This window comes from Panthera tigris, chromosome B3 (assembly GCF_018350195.1).
Source record: "Panthera tigris isolate Pti1 chromosome B3, P.tigris_Pti1_mat1.1, whole genome shotgun sequence".
NCBI classification, from domain to species: domain Eukaryota; kingdom Metazoa; phylum Chordata; class Mammalia; order Carnivora; family Felidae; genus Panthera; species Panthera tigris.
Genome location: NC_056665.1, coordinates 103,833,453 through 103,852,519, shown reverse-complemented (window position 1 = coordinate 103,852,519; position 19,067 = coordinate 103,833,453). Strand labels below are relative to the sequence as shown.

Here is a 19,067-nt window from a genome sequence, read left to right as displayed (position 1 = left end):
TTTTTTCTCATAATGTCTTTGTCTAGTTTTGGTTGTCAGGGTATACTGGCCTTGTAGAATGAGTTGGAAAATAATCCTTCCTCTTCAGTTTCCTGGAAGAGTTTGTATAAAATTGGTATTATTTTTTCCTTAAATGTTTGGGAGAATTTACCAGGGAAGTCATTTGGGTCTGCGGTTTTCTTTGTGAGGGTTTTTTTTAACTACAAATTCAACTTCTTGAATAGACTTAGAAATAGGTTATCTATTTCTTTTTAATTGAACTTTGGTAGTGTCTTTTAAGGATTTGTATATTTTACATAAATTGTTGAGTTTATTGGGATTAAGTTGTTCATGATAGTTCCTTATTGTCCTTTTAATATCTGTAGAATATATAGTGATGTCACCTTTTCATTCTTGATATTGGTAATTTGTATCTTTTTTTCCTGATCAGTCTAGCTAGAGGTTTATCAGTTTTATTGATTTTCCCAGAGAATCAGCTTTTGGTATCTTTGATTTTTCTCTGTTCTTTTGTGTTTCGTCAATTTCCACTCTTTATTCTTTTTTTGGTACCTACTTGGGTTTCATTTGCCCTTCTTTGTTTAGTTTTTTAAGGTGGAAACTGAGGTCATTGATTTGAGACCTTTCTAGCTTATAGCTAGTTAAGGGCATCTGTTGAGCATCAGTGAGCAAAGAAGAGAGGTGAAGGTTGTGGTTAGAGTGACTAGTGAAGAATAAACTTTGGGGGGTGGTATTAAGAAGACCAGGAAGGGAATCGAGTAATATCAAATCAGTATTTATAATAGATCTTTTAAAGTGGGCTATGTATTTCAACTCCCCCCTCTTTATATCAGATGATAATCATTACTCTGAGAAAGGTACATGAATGGAGACTACAAAGAGGCAACAATCAATTGATAAACAATACAGGAAGCAGTTATAAGAAGTTGAGAGGTAATTTTCTAACTTTTTAAATAGAGATTTCATTTTCTCACTGTGACGTTAATAATTCTTTTACTGAGTAATCATCAGCAACATCAACAGCAAAATGAACACTTGTGAGTTTACTGTGTGCCAAACACTGTGCTAAAAATACTCTATGTGCATTTTCGTATTTTATTCTCACCTCTGGACTAGGATATAAGTACTGCTAATAGTATTCCCACCTTACAGATGAGAAAGTGAGGCCTTGTGGGGTTAAATAACATCTTAAGGGGTTACTCAACCAGGGAGTGATGAAGCTGGGATTTGAGCCTGTCATAGTTTAGTGCATCGGCTACTGATTTCCCCATCTCCTCCCCCAGTAGAATAAAGAATCCTTCTTATTTTGAGTTTTGCTAGAATAGCTTTTGTTAAAGTTAGTGGCTCTGGAACTTCTTTCACCACAACCTACAATAAGAAATGGATTTTACAGGGGCACCTGGGTGGCTCAGTCAGTTAAAGCATCTGACTTTGGCTTAGGTCATGATCTTGCAGTTCATGAGTTTGAGCTCCACATTGGACTCTCTGCTATCAGCATGGATCCTGCTTCGAATCCTCTGTCCCCCTGTCCCCCTGATCCTTCCCCACTCACTCTGTCTCTCTCAAAAATAAATAAACATTAAAAAAAAAAAAAAAAGGAAATGGATTTTACATGGCAGCCCAGGGGACATTTGTTATATGTATGTTTGTGTATGTGTGATGTTTTGCGTGTATGTGCATCTCATTAAACTATATTTGGTTTTAATATGTACATTATACTTCATTTTCTATTGATTCTCTCTTCTCTCCTCTCTTTCTTGTCACAATCCACTAATGGATTGCAATCCAGGTGAGAAAAACACTGATCTAGTCTAAGCCAGGAGACTTGTAGACAAATAGGGAGCATTGTAACTATATGTCTATGTATGTGAGAGAGGCATTGGGGGTGGGAATGGGAGTATAAGTTATTTTGATATCTGAACACTGGCTACATCTTAGACAAAATTGATTGCTAAAAAAAAAGTTGCTTTTTTTTTTTAAGATAGACTTGAGGAGTAATTTGTTTGGTTTTTCTTTTTAAAGCTTTCTGATCCTTCTGATTTACCAAGGAATGCCTTTAGAATTTTTACCATTCTTGTGGAATTTTTATGTATTGAGCATATCGATTATGCTTTGGAAACAGGACTTGCTGGTAAGTATATTTATTTGTCTTATAATTTGCATTAAATTTCTTTAATCATGCTTAGTTAACTGTATGCATAATAATGTTTTATATATATTCAACTTTATACATCGAATTCAGTTCAATGCAATGAATAATGCTTTTTGAGCTTCTTTAATGCAAGGGTTTTCCAGGTGCTGAAAGTTACACAAAGACACAGTTGTCTCATATTTCTTACATCAAGCAGGGCAGGGCAAGCTACATAAGTTACTGCAGCGTATGGGCAGACTGTAGTACAATGCTATAAGTTATAAAATGTCAAGGGAGCAGAAATAAGGATGACAGCAATTCTTGTTGAGGCAATTGAGTAATATAAGGTGTAGAAAGAAAAATACTCCAAAATAAGCCTGGAAAGGAATGAATTCATATTAAAATTTTTTCTTTTGCTTTTGGTCTTTTGGGTTTACTGGTATTCATAGGGTAATAATGACTTCTTCCCTAAATCCCAGTCCCATTAATCCAGTTGCCTCTGAACTTTCCACCTATCTATTGTGCATCTCAGATATAACATATGCCTAATGAAGCTCTTTATCTTCCATCTAAATATGTTTGACTCCCATTTTTCTCCATGTGTTTGAAAGGTATTACTATTTATGGGTTGCTCAGGCCCCAAACATAGGAGTTGCCATAATTTTTCCTTTTCATGAATGCTGATAGCCAGTCTATCAGCAAATCCCATTAGTATACTTGCAGACATAACTCAAATTCATCTACTTTTCTCAAGGTCTACTGATGCCACTCTAATTTAAATACCATCATCTCGGGGCACCTGGGTGGCTCAGTTAAGCGTCTGACTTCGGCTCAGGTCATGATTTCATGGTTTGTGAGTTCGAGTCCCGCATCAGGCTCTGTGCTGACAGCTCTGAGTCTGGAGCCTGCTTTAGATTCATGTCTCCCTCTCTCTGTGCCCCTCCCTAGCTCGCTCGCTCTCTCTCTCAAAAATAAATAAAACATTTAAAATACATACATACATACATACATACATACATACATACCATCATCTCTGTCTACTCCTAACTGGCCTTTCTGTGTACATTCTCACTTCTGCACAGTACTGACTCCACATAACAGTCAGTTTGATTATTATTTCTTTGTTTAAGACCCGTTAGTAACTTCCTGTTACTTTTAGGGGGAAAATAATAACAGACTTCACAAAAGCATGGCTTTTGATCTGTCCTCCTCTTCTGTATTCATCCACATCTCCTATTGCACTTCCTCTCACTATCTCAGCCGCTCTGGCCTTCATTCTTTTTTCTCACTCAGGCTTGTTGCGCTTGGTGTTTCCCTGTCCCTCAAATCCTTTTCCTTCAGCTCTTCAATGCCTGGCTTTTCAACCTCTGATCTCAACTAAGAGGTCACCTTCTCAAAGAGTCCTTTGCTGATCACACTAGCCAATGTAGCCCACCTCTCCCAGTCCAGTAACTCATTATTTCGTCACTGAATTAATGTTTTTCATAGCACTTCTCGCAATGAAATTTTCATCTGTTAACATCTGCCTCCGCTAACCAGAATTCATTAATTCAACACATACCTTTTAAGTGCCTACTCCTGCACTCATGGAGCTTTCAATCTCAGGGAAAGGATAGACAAATGACTAGAAAGTGCAATGTAAAATTGAGTAAGAGTTAATGAGAAGTGTTGAGAAATTGGGATGGGAAATTCAGGAACAGAGGGCTTTTTTTTTTTTTTTTTTTTTTTTTGAGGAAGGATGGTCAGAGACTGCCTGTCTGAGGAGACATGATCCAGAGAGCTGAATGAAGTGAAGGAGTGAATTGAGAATTTGGAGACAGTATTTTAAGAGAACAGCATGTAAGCTCTTGTGGCTAGGAATCTTAATCTTTCTTATTCACCATTATTGTCTGGCACCTAGAAAGCACATAGTAGATGCTCAAAAATGTTTATTGACTGTATGTCACATCATTTCATAAAGTTTTTAACATTGAAGCATACTCACCCATAATTCAGTAACCTTGTGGTTTATTCTTACCCATTTTTTTATTTGCTCTCATGATGTAGATAAACATTTGTAGCCTGCTTTTTTTTAACTTAAGTACAGCAGACTCTTTTTTTTTTTTTTAAGTTTATTCATTTTCTTAAATAATCTCTACACCCAACGTAGGGTTCAAACTCACGACCCCAAGATCTAGAGTCACATGCTTTGTTCCAACTGAGCCAGCCAGGTGCCCTAATTACAGCAGATCTTGACATCGAGTATTTAACATTTGCCATTTGCAAATGACTTAATGTGGCAATTTGTATTGGGTAATAATACCTCAAAGGTATGAAGATTAAAGAAGATAATGAAAAAAGATAACATGAATTTGAATCCATATGGTATGAAGGACCTGTTATTAAGCTCATATGGAAATCTAGCATCTTCATTTTAATAGTTGTATGTATTCACAATTTGGAAGGGCTTAGGGGTGAGAATGTTTCTTATATTCATAAACTTTCTTCCATGCAGCCATTTAGTTAGTATTTACTAAATGCTGTTTTTTCTAATGGTAGAATAAAATTCTGTCATGCATATATATAATAAAGTTAAATAAACTTAACTATCCCCTATTTCTAGATATCTTGAATCTTTTCAGTAATATAAATAATGCTGCAGTGAACGTTGTAGAGCTTAGAGTGTTTTCCTTATTTTGAATTATTTTCTTCGTATGAAATCCCAGAAGTGAAATTAGCAGTTCAGAGTGTGGTACCTGGGGCCCCTGGCTGGCTCAGTTGGTAGGGCATGTGACTCTTGATCTCTGAATTATGAGTTCAAGCCCACGTTGAGGGCAGAGTTTACTTACAAACACACACACACACAAAGTGTGTTACCAATTTCAAATTTTCTATACATATACAGTTTTGCAAAAGGGTTTTTTTTTTTTGCAGTAATTTATACTGTTATTGACCTTTATGATTGTACTAATTCTTTGCATAGTGTTGAATATTTTTTTAGAATAAAGGGATTTTTTTTTTTTTTTTAATTATGTAGAGGGAGCGCACGCATGAGTGAGGGAGAGGGGCAGAGGAAGAGAGAATCTTAAGCAGGCTGCATGCTCAGGACAGAGCCTGAGGCAGGTCTCAGTCCCATACTGCTGGTTCATGATGTGAGATGAAATCGAGAGTCAGACGCTCAACCACTGAGCCACCCAGGTGCCTCTGGATATTCTTTAAAAACCTTTAATTTAATGGTTGAAAACACACATAAATATTACCTTAATTTTTGTGTCTTCCATTAATAATAAGGATTGGTATTTTCTACATGTGTACTGACTTAATTTTCTTTCTAAGTTTGTGTTGGAGTCTTTAGTTTTCTTACTATTTGGTGATTTTATCGTATCTTCTTTTTTTTTTTTTTTTTTTTTTTTTTTGAGAAAGAGGGAGAGCGTGTGCAAGCATGTGCACAGGTGGGGGAAGGGCAAAGGGAGAGGAAGAGAAAGAATCGTAAGCAGGCTCCATGCAGCCAACGCAGGGCTCTGTCTCACAACCATGAGATCATGACCTTAGGCGAAATCAAGAGTCGGACACTTAACCAACTGAGCCACCCAGGCACCCCTTTTGTTTTCATTTTTAAAACTTTGAAAAAAAATCATCATCCCATAAAGAATTCTAGGTATTAAACTTTTATTTTCTCATGTATGAATATTTTCCTTAGCCCATTATGCTTCTTAGTTTTCGCTAGAAACATAGACATCTAAGGTTAGAATGTATCTTAGAGTTTATCTATTGCTCTTCTACAAAAAAGATGAATCTGAAATCTGGAGAGGTCAGGTCTCTTTTTTGGAGTCAGCATGTGGAGTCACCTGAATAGCATGCTGGAAAATCAAGAATTTTTTTGTAGACAGTGAGGAGACTTTGAATATTTTTGAAGAAATAATAGAGAGCAAGATGAGTGAAATGTGTAAATTTAAATATATTACTCTGGCAACAATATATTAACAGAAAAGATAAAGTGATTTGAACCCAGGAAAGTAACAAAAAAATTATTTTAACTGAGATAATGAGGCCTTGTTATAAGAAAAATGGTGGAAGTGGTTCATGGCTCATGTGAACCACTGGGCATGAGAGAGTAGGAAAGAAAAGATATAGACCAAGATGATTCATTTATTGATGTATTTTTTGTTTATCTCAGCAAGTAATGAAAACTGAGTAGATGGTGAAACTTCGTGTGTAAAAACTTTGGATTAATTTTATTATTAAGCTTAATTTTACTTTTCTGTCCACAAAAATCATTGCTGATTTATTAAAATAGCAGTTGCTTTTACTCATAATATCACATTCATTTTTTCAGTTAGCAAGATGAATTTCTTCAAGTGTGATTCTAATACATACATGCCTTCCAATTTTAGGAATTCCTTCTTCAGATTCTAGGAATGCAAATCTCTATTTTTTGGATGTTGTGCAACAGGCCAATACTATTTTTCATCTTTTTGACAAGCAGTTTAATGATCACCTTATGCCACTAATAAGGTTAGTCAAATTGATTTTTGTTGGTATGTCAGTGAATATTATAATGTTCTCTACATATAAAGACTTACAACAAAAATTTCATGAGATTAATAGGACAGATTTTAATATATGACATTAAGGTTTGGTTTATATTTTCCTATCAGTTTATGTGAACTTTTCAAGCATGTGAGGATTAAATAAGGTGGAGTATATGTGAACATGCCTTATAAAATTATATGTGTACTATTACAAGATGAACAATATATAAAAGATAATATTTTAAACATTTTATTGTAAACATGGATATGCCAAAAAGTTAGTCTAGAAACAGTCTTAAAGATAAGATCACTTGTAATCCCTAAATCACACTTTGAAAGGAAATGTACTAATTTAAGAACTGTAATGCCACATAGCAAAGAATCCACATAACTGTTAGAGTTGCATATTCCTTAATATTTTGTGTGTTTTTGACATTTAGGTGGCATTCAGAAGGCAAATATGATTGTCAAAATTATTTTTTAGTGTAGGAAAGCTAAATCAACTGGATTGGCTGTAGTCTCCAAACTTTAATTAGTATAATTGATTATATTCTTAAGATATCCAATGGATTTTTTGTTTTTTATTTTTTTATTTTTTACTGTTATTTAATTAAAAAGGAAACAAACAAAACAACAAAACAAGAAGAAAACAAAACAATCCCAAAATTTCAAAATCACATATATTTATATTCTTGAGGGATATCTTCTCTGAGATGAAAGTAATGAATCCAAAAAAAGAGAGGTTAGAGTGGGAGAGAGCCAAAGCATAAGAGACTCTTAAAAACTGAGAACAAACTGAGGGCTGATGGGGGGTGGGTGGGTGATGGGTATTGAAGAGGGCATCTTTTGGGATGAGCACTGGGTCTTGTATGGAAACCAATTTGACAATAAATTTCATATATTAAAAAAAAAAGTAATGAATCTAAATCTTCCTCTTCCTTCTCTTCTAAATGGTTAATTTTTCCTAGTGTGACTATTAGGCATAGTAATACTGCATAATTTCCTAGTTTGAATTGGGCACTGTAGTTACTACTTACGTGCTTCTTGGATTTGCAAGCAAATTAAAATAATATATATGTATGTTTGTGTATTTATAAATTTTTATAACAATATACATATGCATATGAAAAACTTTCAGAGTTATAAGGCTACTAACGTGATTTTTTTTTCCTTTTAAACATTGAATAGCTCTTCTCCTAAGTTATCTGAATGCCTTCAGAAGAAAAAAGAAATAATTGAACAAATGGAGATGAAATTGGATACTGGCATTGATAGGCAAGTTGTTAGTTTTATTTTTAGTTTTTTTTTTTAAGATTTTATGTTATTATTTTTTTAAATGTTTATTTTTGAGAGAGACCATGTGCGAGGTAGGGGAGGGGCAGAGAAAAGGGAGACCGGATTGGAAGCAGGCTCTGTGCTGACAGTAGAGAGTCTGATGCAGGGCTCGAATCATGAACCATGAGATCATGACCTGAGCTGAAGTCAGATGCTTAACCAACTAAGCTACCCAGGTGCCCCTAAAGATTTTATTTTAAAATCCACACCGCCGTGTGGGCTTTGGACTCTCAGTCCTCCAAAAGCCACATGCTCCACCCACTGAGCCAGCCAGGCACCCCCCGCTTGCCTCTTATATTTTTTAAATTGTAAAAACACTAGGGGCGCCTGGGTGGCTCATTGGTTAAGTGTCCGACTTCGGCTCAGGTCATGAGCTCACGGTTCGAAAGTTCGAGCCCCACATCGGGCTCCGTGCTGACAGCTCGGAGCCTGGAGCCTGCTTCCGATTCTGTGTCTCCTTCTCTCTCTACCCCTCCCCTGCCTCACACTCTGTCTCTCTCTCTCAAAAATAAATATTTTTTTAAAAATTTTAAAATTTTTGTAAAAACACTATTATAAATGCAGCATGAAAATGGTTTTTAGTATGTTTAGATTCTTTTAAACTAGATTCAGTTGAAAACTATTCTTGGAAGCCACCGTTTTCTCCTCCTCCTCCTTTCTCCTACTCTTTCAGAACTCCTTAAAAATGGTATGTAACATAGAGGATTTTATTTTCATTTAGAATTTTCAGGGTTATGTCTGAAATGTTTTAAATAAATATGCTAATTTTCTGTAAGTAAATTTCATTAAGTGAATGCAAACTCTGTGTTCAAAAATTTTTGTAACCGTTTTTGTAGTTAATTATCTGTTTACGGTATAGAGCAGTGGGTCTCTTTTCTTGAGATGATGTGGTGGTCTTATACTTACTAATGATGATGACAGTTACCATTTATCAGGCTTTTGCTGTGTGCCAGGCACAGTGTTAAGGACCTTCACTTGTGTTATTTATTAGGTAGAAAATACTATTTCTGTTTTACAAATGAGGAAATGGAGGCTTAAAGAAATAAAGTATTTGCTCAAGATTGCACAGTTAGTAGTGGTAGAGCTAGGATTCAAATGCTAAAGCCCTTGCTACTAGGTTTGGGCATATCTTCTTTATATATTGTAATTCTGTTCCTTTCTCTTTATTCAACAAAGCATATTTGAGTGCAAGTTAGTTAACAGTGCTGTTACAAGGATAGCCTGGAATTCACTCTAATTTGTGAAAAAGTAAATAATTTTTACTTTATTAGTAGTATCAAATTTGCAGGTCATCTCCCAATTACCTTTTCACTAAGATCAATATACCGTAGAGTATATGATAATGAGGGAAAGAAAAATAAAGTTAAAGAATAAAACTGGGAAAAGGGCATGTTATAGAATTAATTACTGAGCTTAATTTACTGATTATATGCTTAGAATAATCCTAAAAACTGGCCTCTACCTTTTGCTTTCAGTCAGGACAACAGGAGATTATACATACACAGTATTTCACGTAATGTAATATGTTTATATACATTATAATCATCCCTTCAAGAAGTGTGTATTTTCCTAACCTAAATCCCTCATATTAACTTAATTTGTTTCTTCTTGGTTTGCCTCAGAATACCTAAAAATCATATTTGGGACGTGGGGAGGTTGGATACATTAAGCTTTCAGAGGTACAGGAAAGATGTATTTGTTAGGCATCTTCTTAATATCTTTCTATATAAGCTTTAGTCTTGGGCGCCTGGGTGGCTTAGTCAGTTGAGCGTCTGACTTCAGCTCAGGTATGATCTCACGGTTTGTGAGTTCGGGCCCCGCATCGGGCTCTGGCTGACAAACTCAGAGCCTGGAGCCTGCTTTGGATTCTGTCTCCTTCTCTCTCTGCCCCTCCCCACTTGTGCTCTGTCTCTCAAAAATAAATAAATATTAAAAAAAATTTTTAAGCTTTGGTCTCAAAGTCTTTGTACTAGTTGACCAATTGAAAGCACAGTGATCTGTAGTGGTCTCATGAATGTGAACTTCTAATTTTTTTTAACCCATTTTCCATGGATAATGGGTAAAAGAGGGAAGCAGAGCATCCACCTGATCCCTTCTGGTATTTTCAGACCAGTGTCCACCTGTGGGTATTAGGTCAGAACCTCTTTGCCTTTGAAGCTCACATCATCTTTTCTTATTGCTGTTGTCTCTCAGTCATTTATGTTAGTCCCCTGTATTTATTGAGAATTTGGGCAACAGGCTCACAGTTTTTCTTTTAACCTTAGTGTAGGTTATTTCCACTTCCTTGTGTCTGACCCATTCATTTTCTTGATCATCTTCACTTTAGCTACCTACTCTCATATCCTGCTAGACCTTGTTATCATTGGTAACAAAAACCTCAAACTTGAATATCCCACTCATTGCTCGTAACCTCTTGTTCTTCCAACTCCACAACCTGCTTTCTGACCTCAGCAGGAGCTCTAGCCCTTAATTTATTAATCGTTTGCCAATTACCCTTTTCCTAGCTTTACTTTATTTTTATGCTTAGGTTGCTTGACCCAGCTCTTGAATTAGTCCCTTCTAATTCCCCTAAAATATATTTCCATTAACTATAACTATCTTACAGATCCTAAGTTTTGGATCAGTGCAGTCTCTTTTATTACCATAACTGGGTGACTGATTGCTGTTGGAGAATATCACATAACTCAAATGTTATTGGTACCACTACAAACCCATGCTCTCTTTTCTCAACTGGGTCTTTAGTACCACTTGTTCAGCCTACTGCTTGTCCTTAGAGTATAAACTCATATGCTTCTCACGTCTTCTTCCAAATGTTGGCCATTCGTCTTAAACCCTCTATCTTCCCCTCTTGCTAACCATTCTCTGTATATAATTGTTAAGGAAATAAATTAGTGACAGATTTCTAAGATCTTTAATATTACCTTAAATAAAGTATTGGGCAAGAGCAGGAATCTAAATAAAACCAGAGTTCATTGATAGCAAGACCTAGAATTTATTTTTTCTAAAATCTGAAGTCTACCAACAGTAAATAATTTTACAGAGCTATGAAATTAAATAATTTCAATTTAGTATAAATAATATAAAGTGAATATAAAATAAAGGGATCAAGGGGCTCCTGGATGGCTCAGTTGGTTAAGTGTCTGACTTCGGCTCAGGTCATGAGCTCACAGTTCTTGAGTTCGAGTCCCACGTCAAGCTCTGTGCTGACAGCTCAGAGCCCGGAGCCTGCTTCAGATTCTGTGTCTCCCTCTCTCTCTGCCCCTCTCCAGCTCACACTGTCTCTTTCTCTCTCTCTCTCAAAAATAAACAAACATTTTTTAAAAATTTTTAAATAAAGGGATCAAATATATGGTGTTCTCAATTCTCTAGGACGTTAAATTGTATGATTGGACAGATGAAGCATATCTTGGCTGCAGAACAAAAGAAAACAGATTTTAAGCCAGAAGATGAAAACAATGTTTTGATTCAATATACTAATGTGAGTAAAATGATTCAATATACTAGTAAGAATATCTGCTTTGCTTAATAATTTCATTAACATTTTCATTGGTGCATCTTACTGTGCTCTAAGTTATTTTCTTTTATACTTAGAAATCAGTGAGACACTATATGTATTTTCTCCTCATCTAAGTTGATATCCATTTCTATGTAATAAGTGTAGAAAAAATTTTACAGGCCTGTGTTAAAGTCTGTGCTTACGTGAGAAAGCAAGTGGAAAAGATTAAAAATTCCATGGATGGGAAGAATGTGGATACAGTTTTGATGGAACTTGGCGTACGTTTTCATCGACTTATTTATGAGCATCTTCAACAATATTCCTACAGTTGTATGGGTGGCATGTTAGCAATTTGTGATGTAGCTGAATATAGGAAGTGTGCCAAAGACTTCAAGGTACGTATTCACAAATCTGAAGCTTGTAAGTAGGCTCAGGAACATAAGTCAGACCGTTAAGAATGCATGCTGACTTACTGTCATTACTGAAAAGTTTACAACTTGTTGATATTGTAGCGAGACAGATCTAACATTTTCTAACTGGAAAAGTGTTGTTCCAATCATATTTTCAGTATTAACACATTTTTGCTTTGTGCTTTATTTTAGACAAGGCCATATTTCAGTTCCACAATTCAAATGACATTGTTGACTTTCATAACTAAAGCTGTATATATCACACATCAGGAAAATATGTTCTTTCTTCATGTACATCTCTCTGAAATCAGTTTTCCTTAAGGTTTAAATTATTTAAGAAAAGTGCTAAATTAATGATAACTAATTCTAATCCACAGAAGTATAAATGATTGTTAACTATTGAAGAAAACTGGCATACTATATATCTTTTCAAAAAGATTATACCACGTTTTTGTAATGTCTGAAATATTTGAGTTTTAATACTTTCTGAAGCTTTAAAATTTTTTTAATATATTGAACCTCTCCCACATTAGTAACTCCTGAATAACAGTAAATAAGTGAGAAGGATTAAAAACTAATTGTAAAACTAGAAATTGTTTTGTTTCAATGCTGGTTTTTTTTTTTTTCCTTAATTCAGATCCCACTGGTATTACAGCTTTTTGATACTCTGCATGCACTTTGCAATCTTCTGGTAGTCGCCCCAGATAATTTAAAGCAAGTCTGCTCAGGAGAACAACTTGCTAATCTGGACAAAAACATTCTTCACTCCTTCGTACAACTTCGTGCTGACTATAGATCTGCCCGCCTTGCTCGACATTTCAGCTGAGGTTGAATTTACAAGGGAAACATGTTGTACTTCAGCAGGTCTTGGACAGAAAGCACAGGAGATTTCTTATGACACAGCCAACATTTTATGGAAAAATGACTGTTTGGAAAAACAGCAGCCATACTTACCCTTGAGATTTTATTTGAAATTTGGACACTACCCAGCCATATTTTGCTTTTTTCCCCTTAAGTTAAATTTTAATTCCATTCTTGAACTTAACAAATTTCAAATTCTAAATTTCAAATTATGTGAAACTACGTGTCACTCTTTTCATCCTGGAAAATGCTGGTGTCAGAAGACAAATGAGATGTTATCACTGTTCCAGTTCATGTTCTTTGACATATTCCATTGGGAAGTTTCACCATCCTATTTTTCATTGATGGTAAAATACAGCAAAACTGCATTTATTATTTACCAATTTTTAAAGACCTTTTCAGCACTTGGTAATTGTTAACCAATTGTTATTTTAGGTTTTCTTAGAGAACTTTTGCCTCTTTCAAAAGGTTAACAACTGAGCATAATTTCTGTAGTTGGTTAATTGGATTTTTCCCTGAGGTACAACAATAGTATTCCAAGAAAAATGTTATAAACTGAACTAATATGATGAAATGTTTTATGTAGATATTAGGAGTGGATCAGAATACATCTGCTTTCTGGGTAAAAAAACTTAAAGTTTACTATTTCTTATTTCATAAACAGATTTTAAGCCAATGCTAGCAAGAAATTAATAAGTCTACCTTATTTTATATTTCACTTAAGGTAAGGTGGAGGACCTTAACTGAAGGACCATATTTATTCATTATTTTAATATTATAAGGGAAGTAAAGTTGAGGTATAGTCTAAATGGTGAATATGAGAAATATTGACAGTGTTTAGCAACAATGCAGCCCTTTAAGATTACTTTCTTAATACTAAACTGGAATAAGATGGGATGGCTGAACATTGATAATCTATTTTAAGGGGAATCAGTAATTGATAGATAGCATTATATATTCTAAGTCTGGAGACAAGCTTTGTGAAGACTGATTGCTTTTCAGATCTATAGTTTCTGTCATCTTTTTCAAGGCATTTCTGAAGCAATTCTTGAATGGAGTTAACTGAATTGGCTTCATATGGTGACATAATAAATCACTTATAAAATTTTAAACGTCAAGTGGAAATTTAGCAAGGCTATTTACTCTACAATCTCTCTAAACTTGCTCTGCAAGAATTCATTCTTATCTGTGTGTAGTATTTCAGTTCCCTTTGTGTTGTTCGCAATCTTCTAAGAACAGATAAACTTTAATGTTCAGCTCATTCTTGGCATTTTTTTCCTTTAATGTAGGCTTTTTGGCCTAATTTTGGCAAACTACTTTTCTTTTAAGACTATGTTTCTGAATAGTCATCAATCTTACCAAAACTTCCAGATCCAGCACTACCTACTGTTTAAGTTACTATTGACTGAATTTTCTTAATTTTCTGTTTAGCCCAGTGTTATCAAGGTAAGCAAAAGAAACAAAGTATGCCAACTTTTATCAAAGCATTTTAGAAAATTATGGCAGCTTTAGAAAGCTGTCTAGTTTTCTATTCCCTAGCCAAGGGGAGAGCCAGAACAGATTTTGGATACTAGAGAAAGTCATATGCTTGTACTATTGCCATTTTAGAAAGCTCTGATGTGAATTCAAATTATACCTCTGTTACTTAAAGCCAACAATTTTAAAGCAGTAGTTTTACTGGCCATTTGAACTCTTTGTACAGTGTCAATTTGTTAAAAAAAAAAAAAAAAAAAAAAAAAAAACAAGAGAGAGAGAAAGAGAAAACAAAATCTTAAAACACAAGAGAACACTTTAAGACTTCCAAATCAGAGAAGTGCTTCAAATTATTTTGTTTGGATTAATTTTTTTAAATGTAAAACATAAACATGTTGCTTAAATATTTTGTTAATTATTATTTCCATGCTTGAATTTTGTGCAATATTTTCCATTATGTCCATTGACCAAGGCAGTGACAAAACTCATAAGTGAATACTTAATTTAGAAGTGTTAACATTAATGCTTAATAAACAAATTCCCTGCAATTGTTTTTTTATTTCACTCCATTTTTTACATCTTAAGGATATCCATACTTAATTTTCTAAATTATTGCTATTTAAGTTTTTAAGATGTTCCTTATTTTTTATAGGTCTTCTCACCTCCTTTTTTTTTTAGAAGAAAAATACTTTTTTTTTTCTAAGATTAGAAATTTAACTGATTATCTTTCTTTAAAAAATTTTGTTCTATAAAGCCCTGTGCATTCCTTGCATTCTTTTTATTCCAATTTTTAAAGCATTTTTTATATTTATGACCACTATAAAATTTTGCCCACAATTGATGACTCAAAAAAGATGATCAATAAGTAAGATGTTTTTCAAATGCACATGATAAAATTTTAAGTAGCAATAATGGAACTTTGTATATTAGTAACATTAGACAACATTTGATTAAAGAGAATCCTTAATAGTTTTCTGCATTTCTACAGGAGCTAACAGACAATATCTATGTAATTTTTTGAAGTGGAAAATATGCTCCAAAACACTGCAAATTATTTTTCTGAAACTTAAGTATATTATGTTAAAATACAGGACACAGGTTTTAGCCTCTTTAAGTTATGGTATTGAAAATGACAGTCGACCACAGTAGATGAATAGTCCTTATGAAGAATTATAAAATAACAGTTGAATGAATCTTTAGACAGATGACTCATTGACTATTTCAAGACAAGTATTAGCCTCATTTTGAGCATCTCCATGGTTGCAAGTACCTAGCACCTAACTTTTTTAAAAAAGAACTGCTAAATACATTAACTTATGATATATTTAGATGATTTTCTTTCCTCTTTCACTTTAAATTTTCACTATCTGAACATCAGCCTTCTGGCTTACAGTGAAATAATTTTATTATTAGATTGATTCAAAGTGGAGAATGTACTGCTTCCTTAAAATGCCTTTTTCTCATCTAAGATGGTGAATATTTACAGGTATCCAGATAAAGAGATTTTGGTTCCTGAAATGCCACAAAACCTTTTAAGGTGGTCATGTTTATAAGGTAGTGCCTAAAACATGCTTGAACAACTGTTATGTGAGAGTCAGCAAGGTTCACTCTGTGCATAATTTGTTATTAACTTAAAAAGCTCAAATCTGGGATTTAACTTTTTTTTTATCAATACAAAAGTAGGTTTCATATTACCCACATACTATTCATTGACTCAGAAGTGTGAGGTACTTTCTAGAAGTGTACTGAATTCTCCTGATTTCTATTGGAGAATTTGATATCAAAAGCACTTTAAGCTTTCATCCAGTTAATTTCAGTATACTCAATTCGGTAGTACTTCTCTCCGCTTGAGAAACTCGGTCCTGAAATACGTTATGTGCTTTGGAGGAAAAGACCAGTTTATATTGTTAGAGTAAATAATTCTACATAAAGTAAAACAACAATTTTTAAATATTGATGCATAATAAAGATAATTCTAGCTACATTTATTGGTTCAAATTCAGTGCACTATGCTAATCATTTGTACACATGATCTCATTTGATTCCAAAACAGCCTTAAGAGTTGGGTAGTATTATCTCCATTTGACAGATGAAACATCTAAGCCACAAAAAACATTAAGTAGACCTGCTAAAGGTCTGTAGGTGATAAAAGGCTCAGATTGAAACCTAAATCTTTCTCACTCACTCTTGATGTTCTGTGCACTATTCTCCCTATGTAACATTAAATAGGTCTTTTATTTTGATAGACTCATTAGTTTTCCTTAGTCTAATTTCCTTCTCATTCAATGTTTGTTTCCCACTGTAGTGTTTAGGCTATGAAGTTGATACACAGGATCAGTATTTCATTTACTGTTGGATTTTTTAATGTTCCCAATGTGTGGTCATACTTTTTAAATTTGGTTTTTAAAATTTTATAAGTGGTCATGAAATTTTAACTTAATATTAAGTTTGTACTTAATAGAAATCTTTCAAAAAGTTCTCTGTAGTAGTATTTTACACAATTACAGTACTATATCTGCTTAACTTTTACAGAAGAAAGAGTCCAAGTGTTTTATAACATAGGAGTAAATCACAACTCTACCTTGGAAAATATGGGCAAATCAGTATTTCTACCTTCAAACACAGACTATTTTAATGTCATACGTTTGCCAATTGTGTTAATTATTTAATGCATTTGGTAGTTTTTAAATGGCTAATGCTGGAGTGAAAATATAGGGGGAAACATGCATGTTTAATCTTTTAAGAGTTAAGACTCTTAACTTTTATTCTTACCACTGGTCAGTCCTTTCTCTTTCCAAATGTAGGGAGGAAACAACTCCTCAAGTGTATATGAGAGAGAAACCTGACATGTTAGAGTGTGAGAATTTTAATTGGTGATTTGGAGCAGTTAGGCTGATAACTCTGGGCTTTAACAAGATTGATATTTTTGAATATTTGGCCCTGTATACTTTAACACTAATATTTGGGTGATAACAGTAAACTTCAGTTCTTGAGATGAATATCACTTGTGGCGGGAGAGAAAAGTAATTAACCATACTTATTCATTTTTTGAGTGTTTTTAGATGGTTGCAGTCTGCCTCACCGTACAAAGCCAATTTAAATATGAATATATCACATCATACTCCAAACAGCAAACAACCTCAGAGGAAAGTCATTTATTCAGAAGGCATAGATTTGTGCTAGACAGCAGTGATGCATTACAAATATATAATTATTTGCACTAATATTTGAGCAGGTGGAATGGATTAGAACATGGTCAACATTATGCTGCTGATAACATGTATTTTTCTATATTAATATGTACTGTGCAACATTATTAAAATTGTCAATAATTCATTTTAGCCAGGTTACTAATATTTATATTACTATGTTGAAGAAACAGTATCCAACTGAGCCACTTTTAATTTAAAAGTCTGAAACTGGAATTAAGTTTACTTTGAAAAACCACTTAAATTTATAATCACTGGAAGGTCAGTAAAACATAGAATTATCAGTGACTGGTGACTTAATTGGAAGAAGTGTGGAAGGTTAAGAATAGGTGTAGGAATCTGGAATGAGTAAGTTAAGTTTCATTTATTTATAGCTCAGATGAATGACTTCCTTTTATTTTAACTATTAGCAATCTTAAATGAAGGAAAATGTCTTATCCCTTCCAGCGTATCTTCGTATTAATACTCTAAGTCTGCAGATTGGATGGAACCACCTCTGAGGAATTAATCTCAAATGGTGGATTTTCAAAATTTTTGGATTAAACTTTGAGAGGTAGGAAGCCTTCTTGGTGCCCCTGTAATCTTAAATAGGCAGGTACCTTTAAGTGAAACCATCCCTTTTTATCTGCCTATCATATTAATCTTTATACTGTGGGTAGATTTCGTTCCTTTGAACTGTAGTATTTTGTTGTGGCAGTTTTATCAAACCTGCAGCTTTTTGCTATAGAGAATAGTATCCACACAGAATCTAGACACTGCTGACCTAAGAGAACTGTGAAACTACCTCTAAGTATATTGTTTGCAAATGTTGTGTGCTATTTAGAGGATCACATGAGTTTATGTGAAAATACTTTAGAAGGAGTAATACTAAGTGCCTCTATATTAGGATTCTTCAGTAAAATGTATTTTCATTTTTTGCCACAAGGGGGAGAAGTTATTTTTATAGTAATACCTACATTTTTGTTTGATTTAAAAAAAAAATAGAACTCACATTGTTTTTCTCTACTGAACAGCACTTACGAACATTATCACCACCCTAATAGGAGTGAGTGAGTGTGTGTGTGTGTGTGTGTGTGTGTGTGTGTGTGTGTGTGTGTACGATTCTGAAAGTCGTGTGAAAAAAATTTCTGGGTCAATTAATGACAAAACTAAAACCGTTTTGAAGAACCTGTATGTGCACAGCAGACACAGGAATTGGACAAAGTTCATCATAATTAAAATTATGTTTTTTGGAGTTCTATATCTCATTGAATTACTTTATCAGCTCTTTAAGAATGATCTATTGATTAGTTCTCTGCATTCTGCTTTTTAAAGAAAAAATTTTGAAACAATCTCAAACTTACAGAAAGGTTGTAAATACTGTACAAATAAAATGTTTCTGCTTTGAGAGTAAGCTGCTGTCATGGTGCCCCATCACCCTCCAGTACTTTTACGTTTCCAAAAAGAAAGAATTCTTCCATATAACCACAATACAACCATCAAAATAAGGAAATTAGCGGAAATTAGCACTGGTGTATTACTTCCTCAGACCCTGCCCAATTTTCACTAATTGTCCCAGTGATGTTTTATAAAGATCCAGTTCAAAGTCACACGTTGTCTTAACGTTGCAGAGTCTCTCATTTCTTTGGCCCTGGAGCAGTTCCT

At 34.1% G+C, this 19,067-nt stretch overlaps 1 protein-coding gene across 1 annotated transcript in view; it reads left to right on the top strand.

Moving 5' to 3' along the window:
* Positions 1 to 14,853, top strand: part of EXOC5 (exocyst complex component 5) — a 57,526-nt gene extending 42,673 nt beyond the window's left edge. Inside the window, exons 13-18 of the mRNA XM_007089031.3 lie at positions 2,020 to 2,128; positions 6,502 to 6,622; positions 7,828 to 7,914; positions 11,344 to 11,452; positions 11,650 to 11,865; positions 12,518 to 14,853. Of these exons, the coding sequence (XP_007089093.1) occupies positions 2,020 to 2,128; positions 6,502 to 6,622; positions 7,828 to 7,914; positions 11,344 to 11,452; positions 11,650 to 11,865; positions 12,518 to 12,706 (831 nt within the window). The 3' untranslated portion in view covers positions 12,707 to 14,853. The remainder of the gene's footprint in view (positions 1 to 2,019; positions 2,129 to 6,501; positions 6,623 to 7,827; positions 7,915 to 11,343; positions 11,453 to 11,649; positions 11,866 to 12,517) is intronic.
* The last annotated feature ends 4,214 nt before the right edge of the window (positions 14,854 to 19,067 follow it).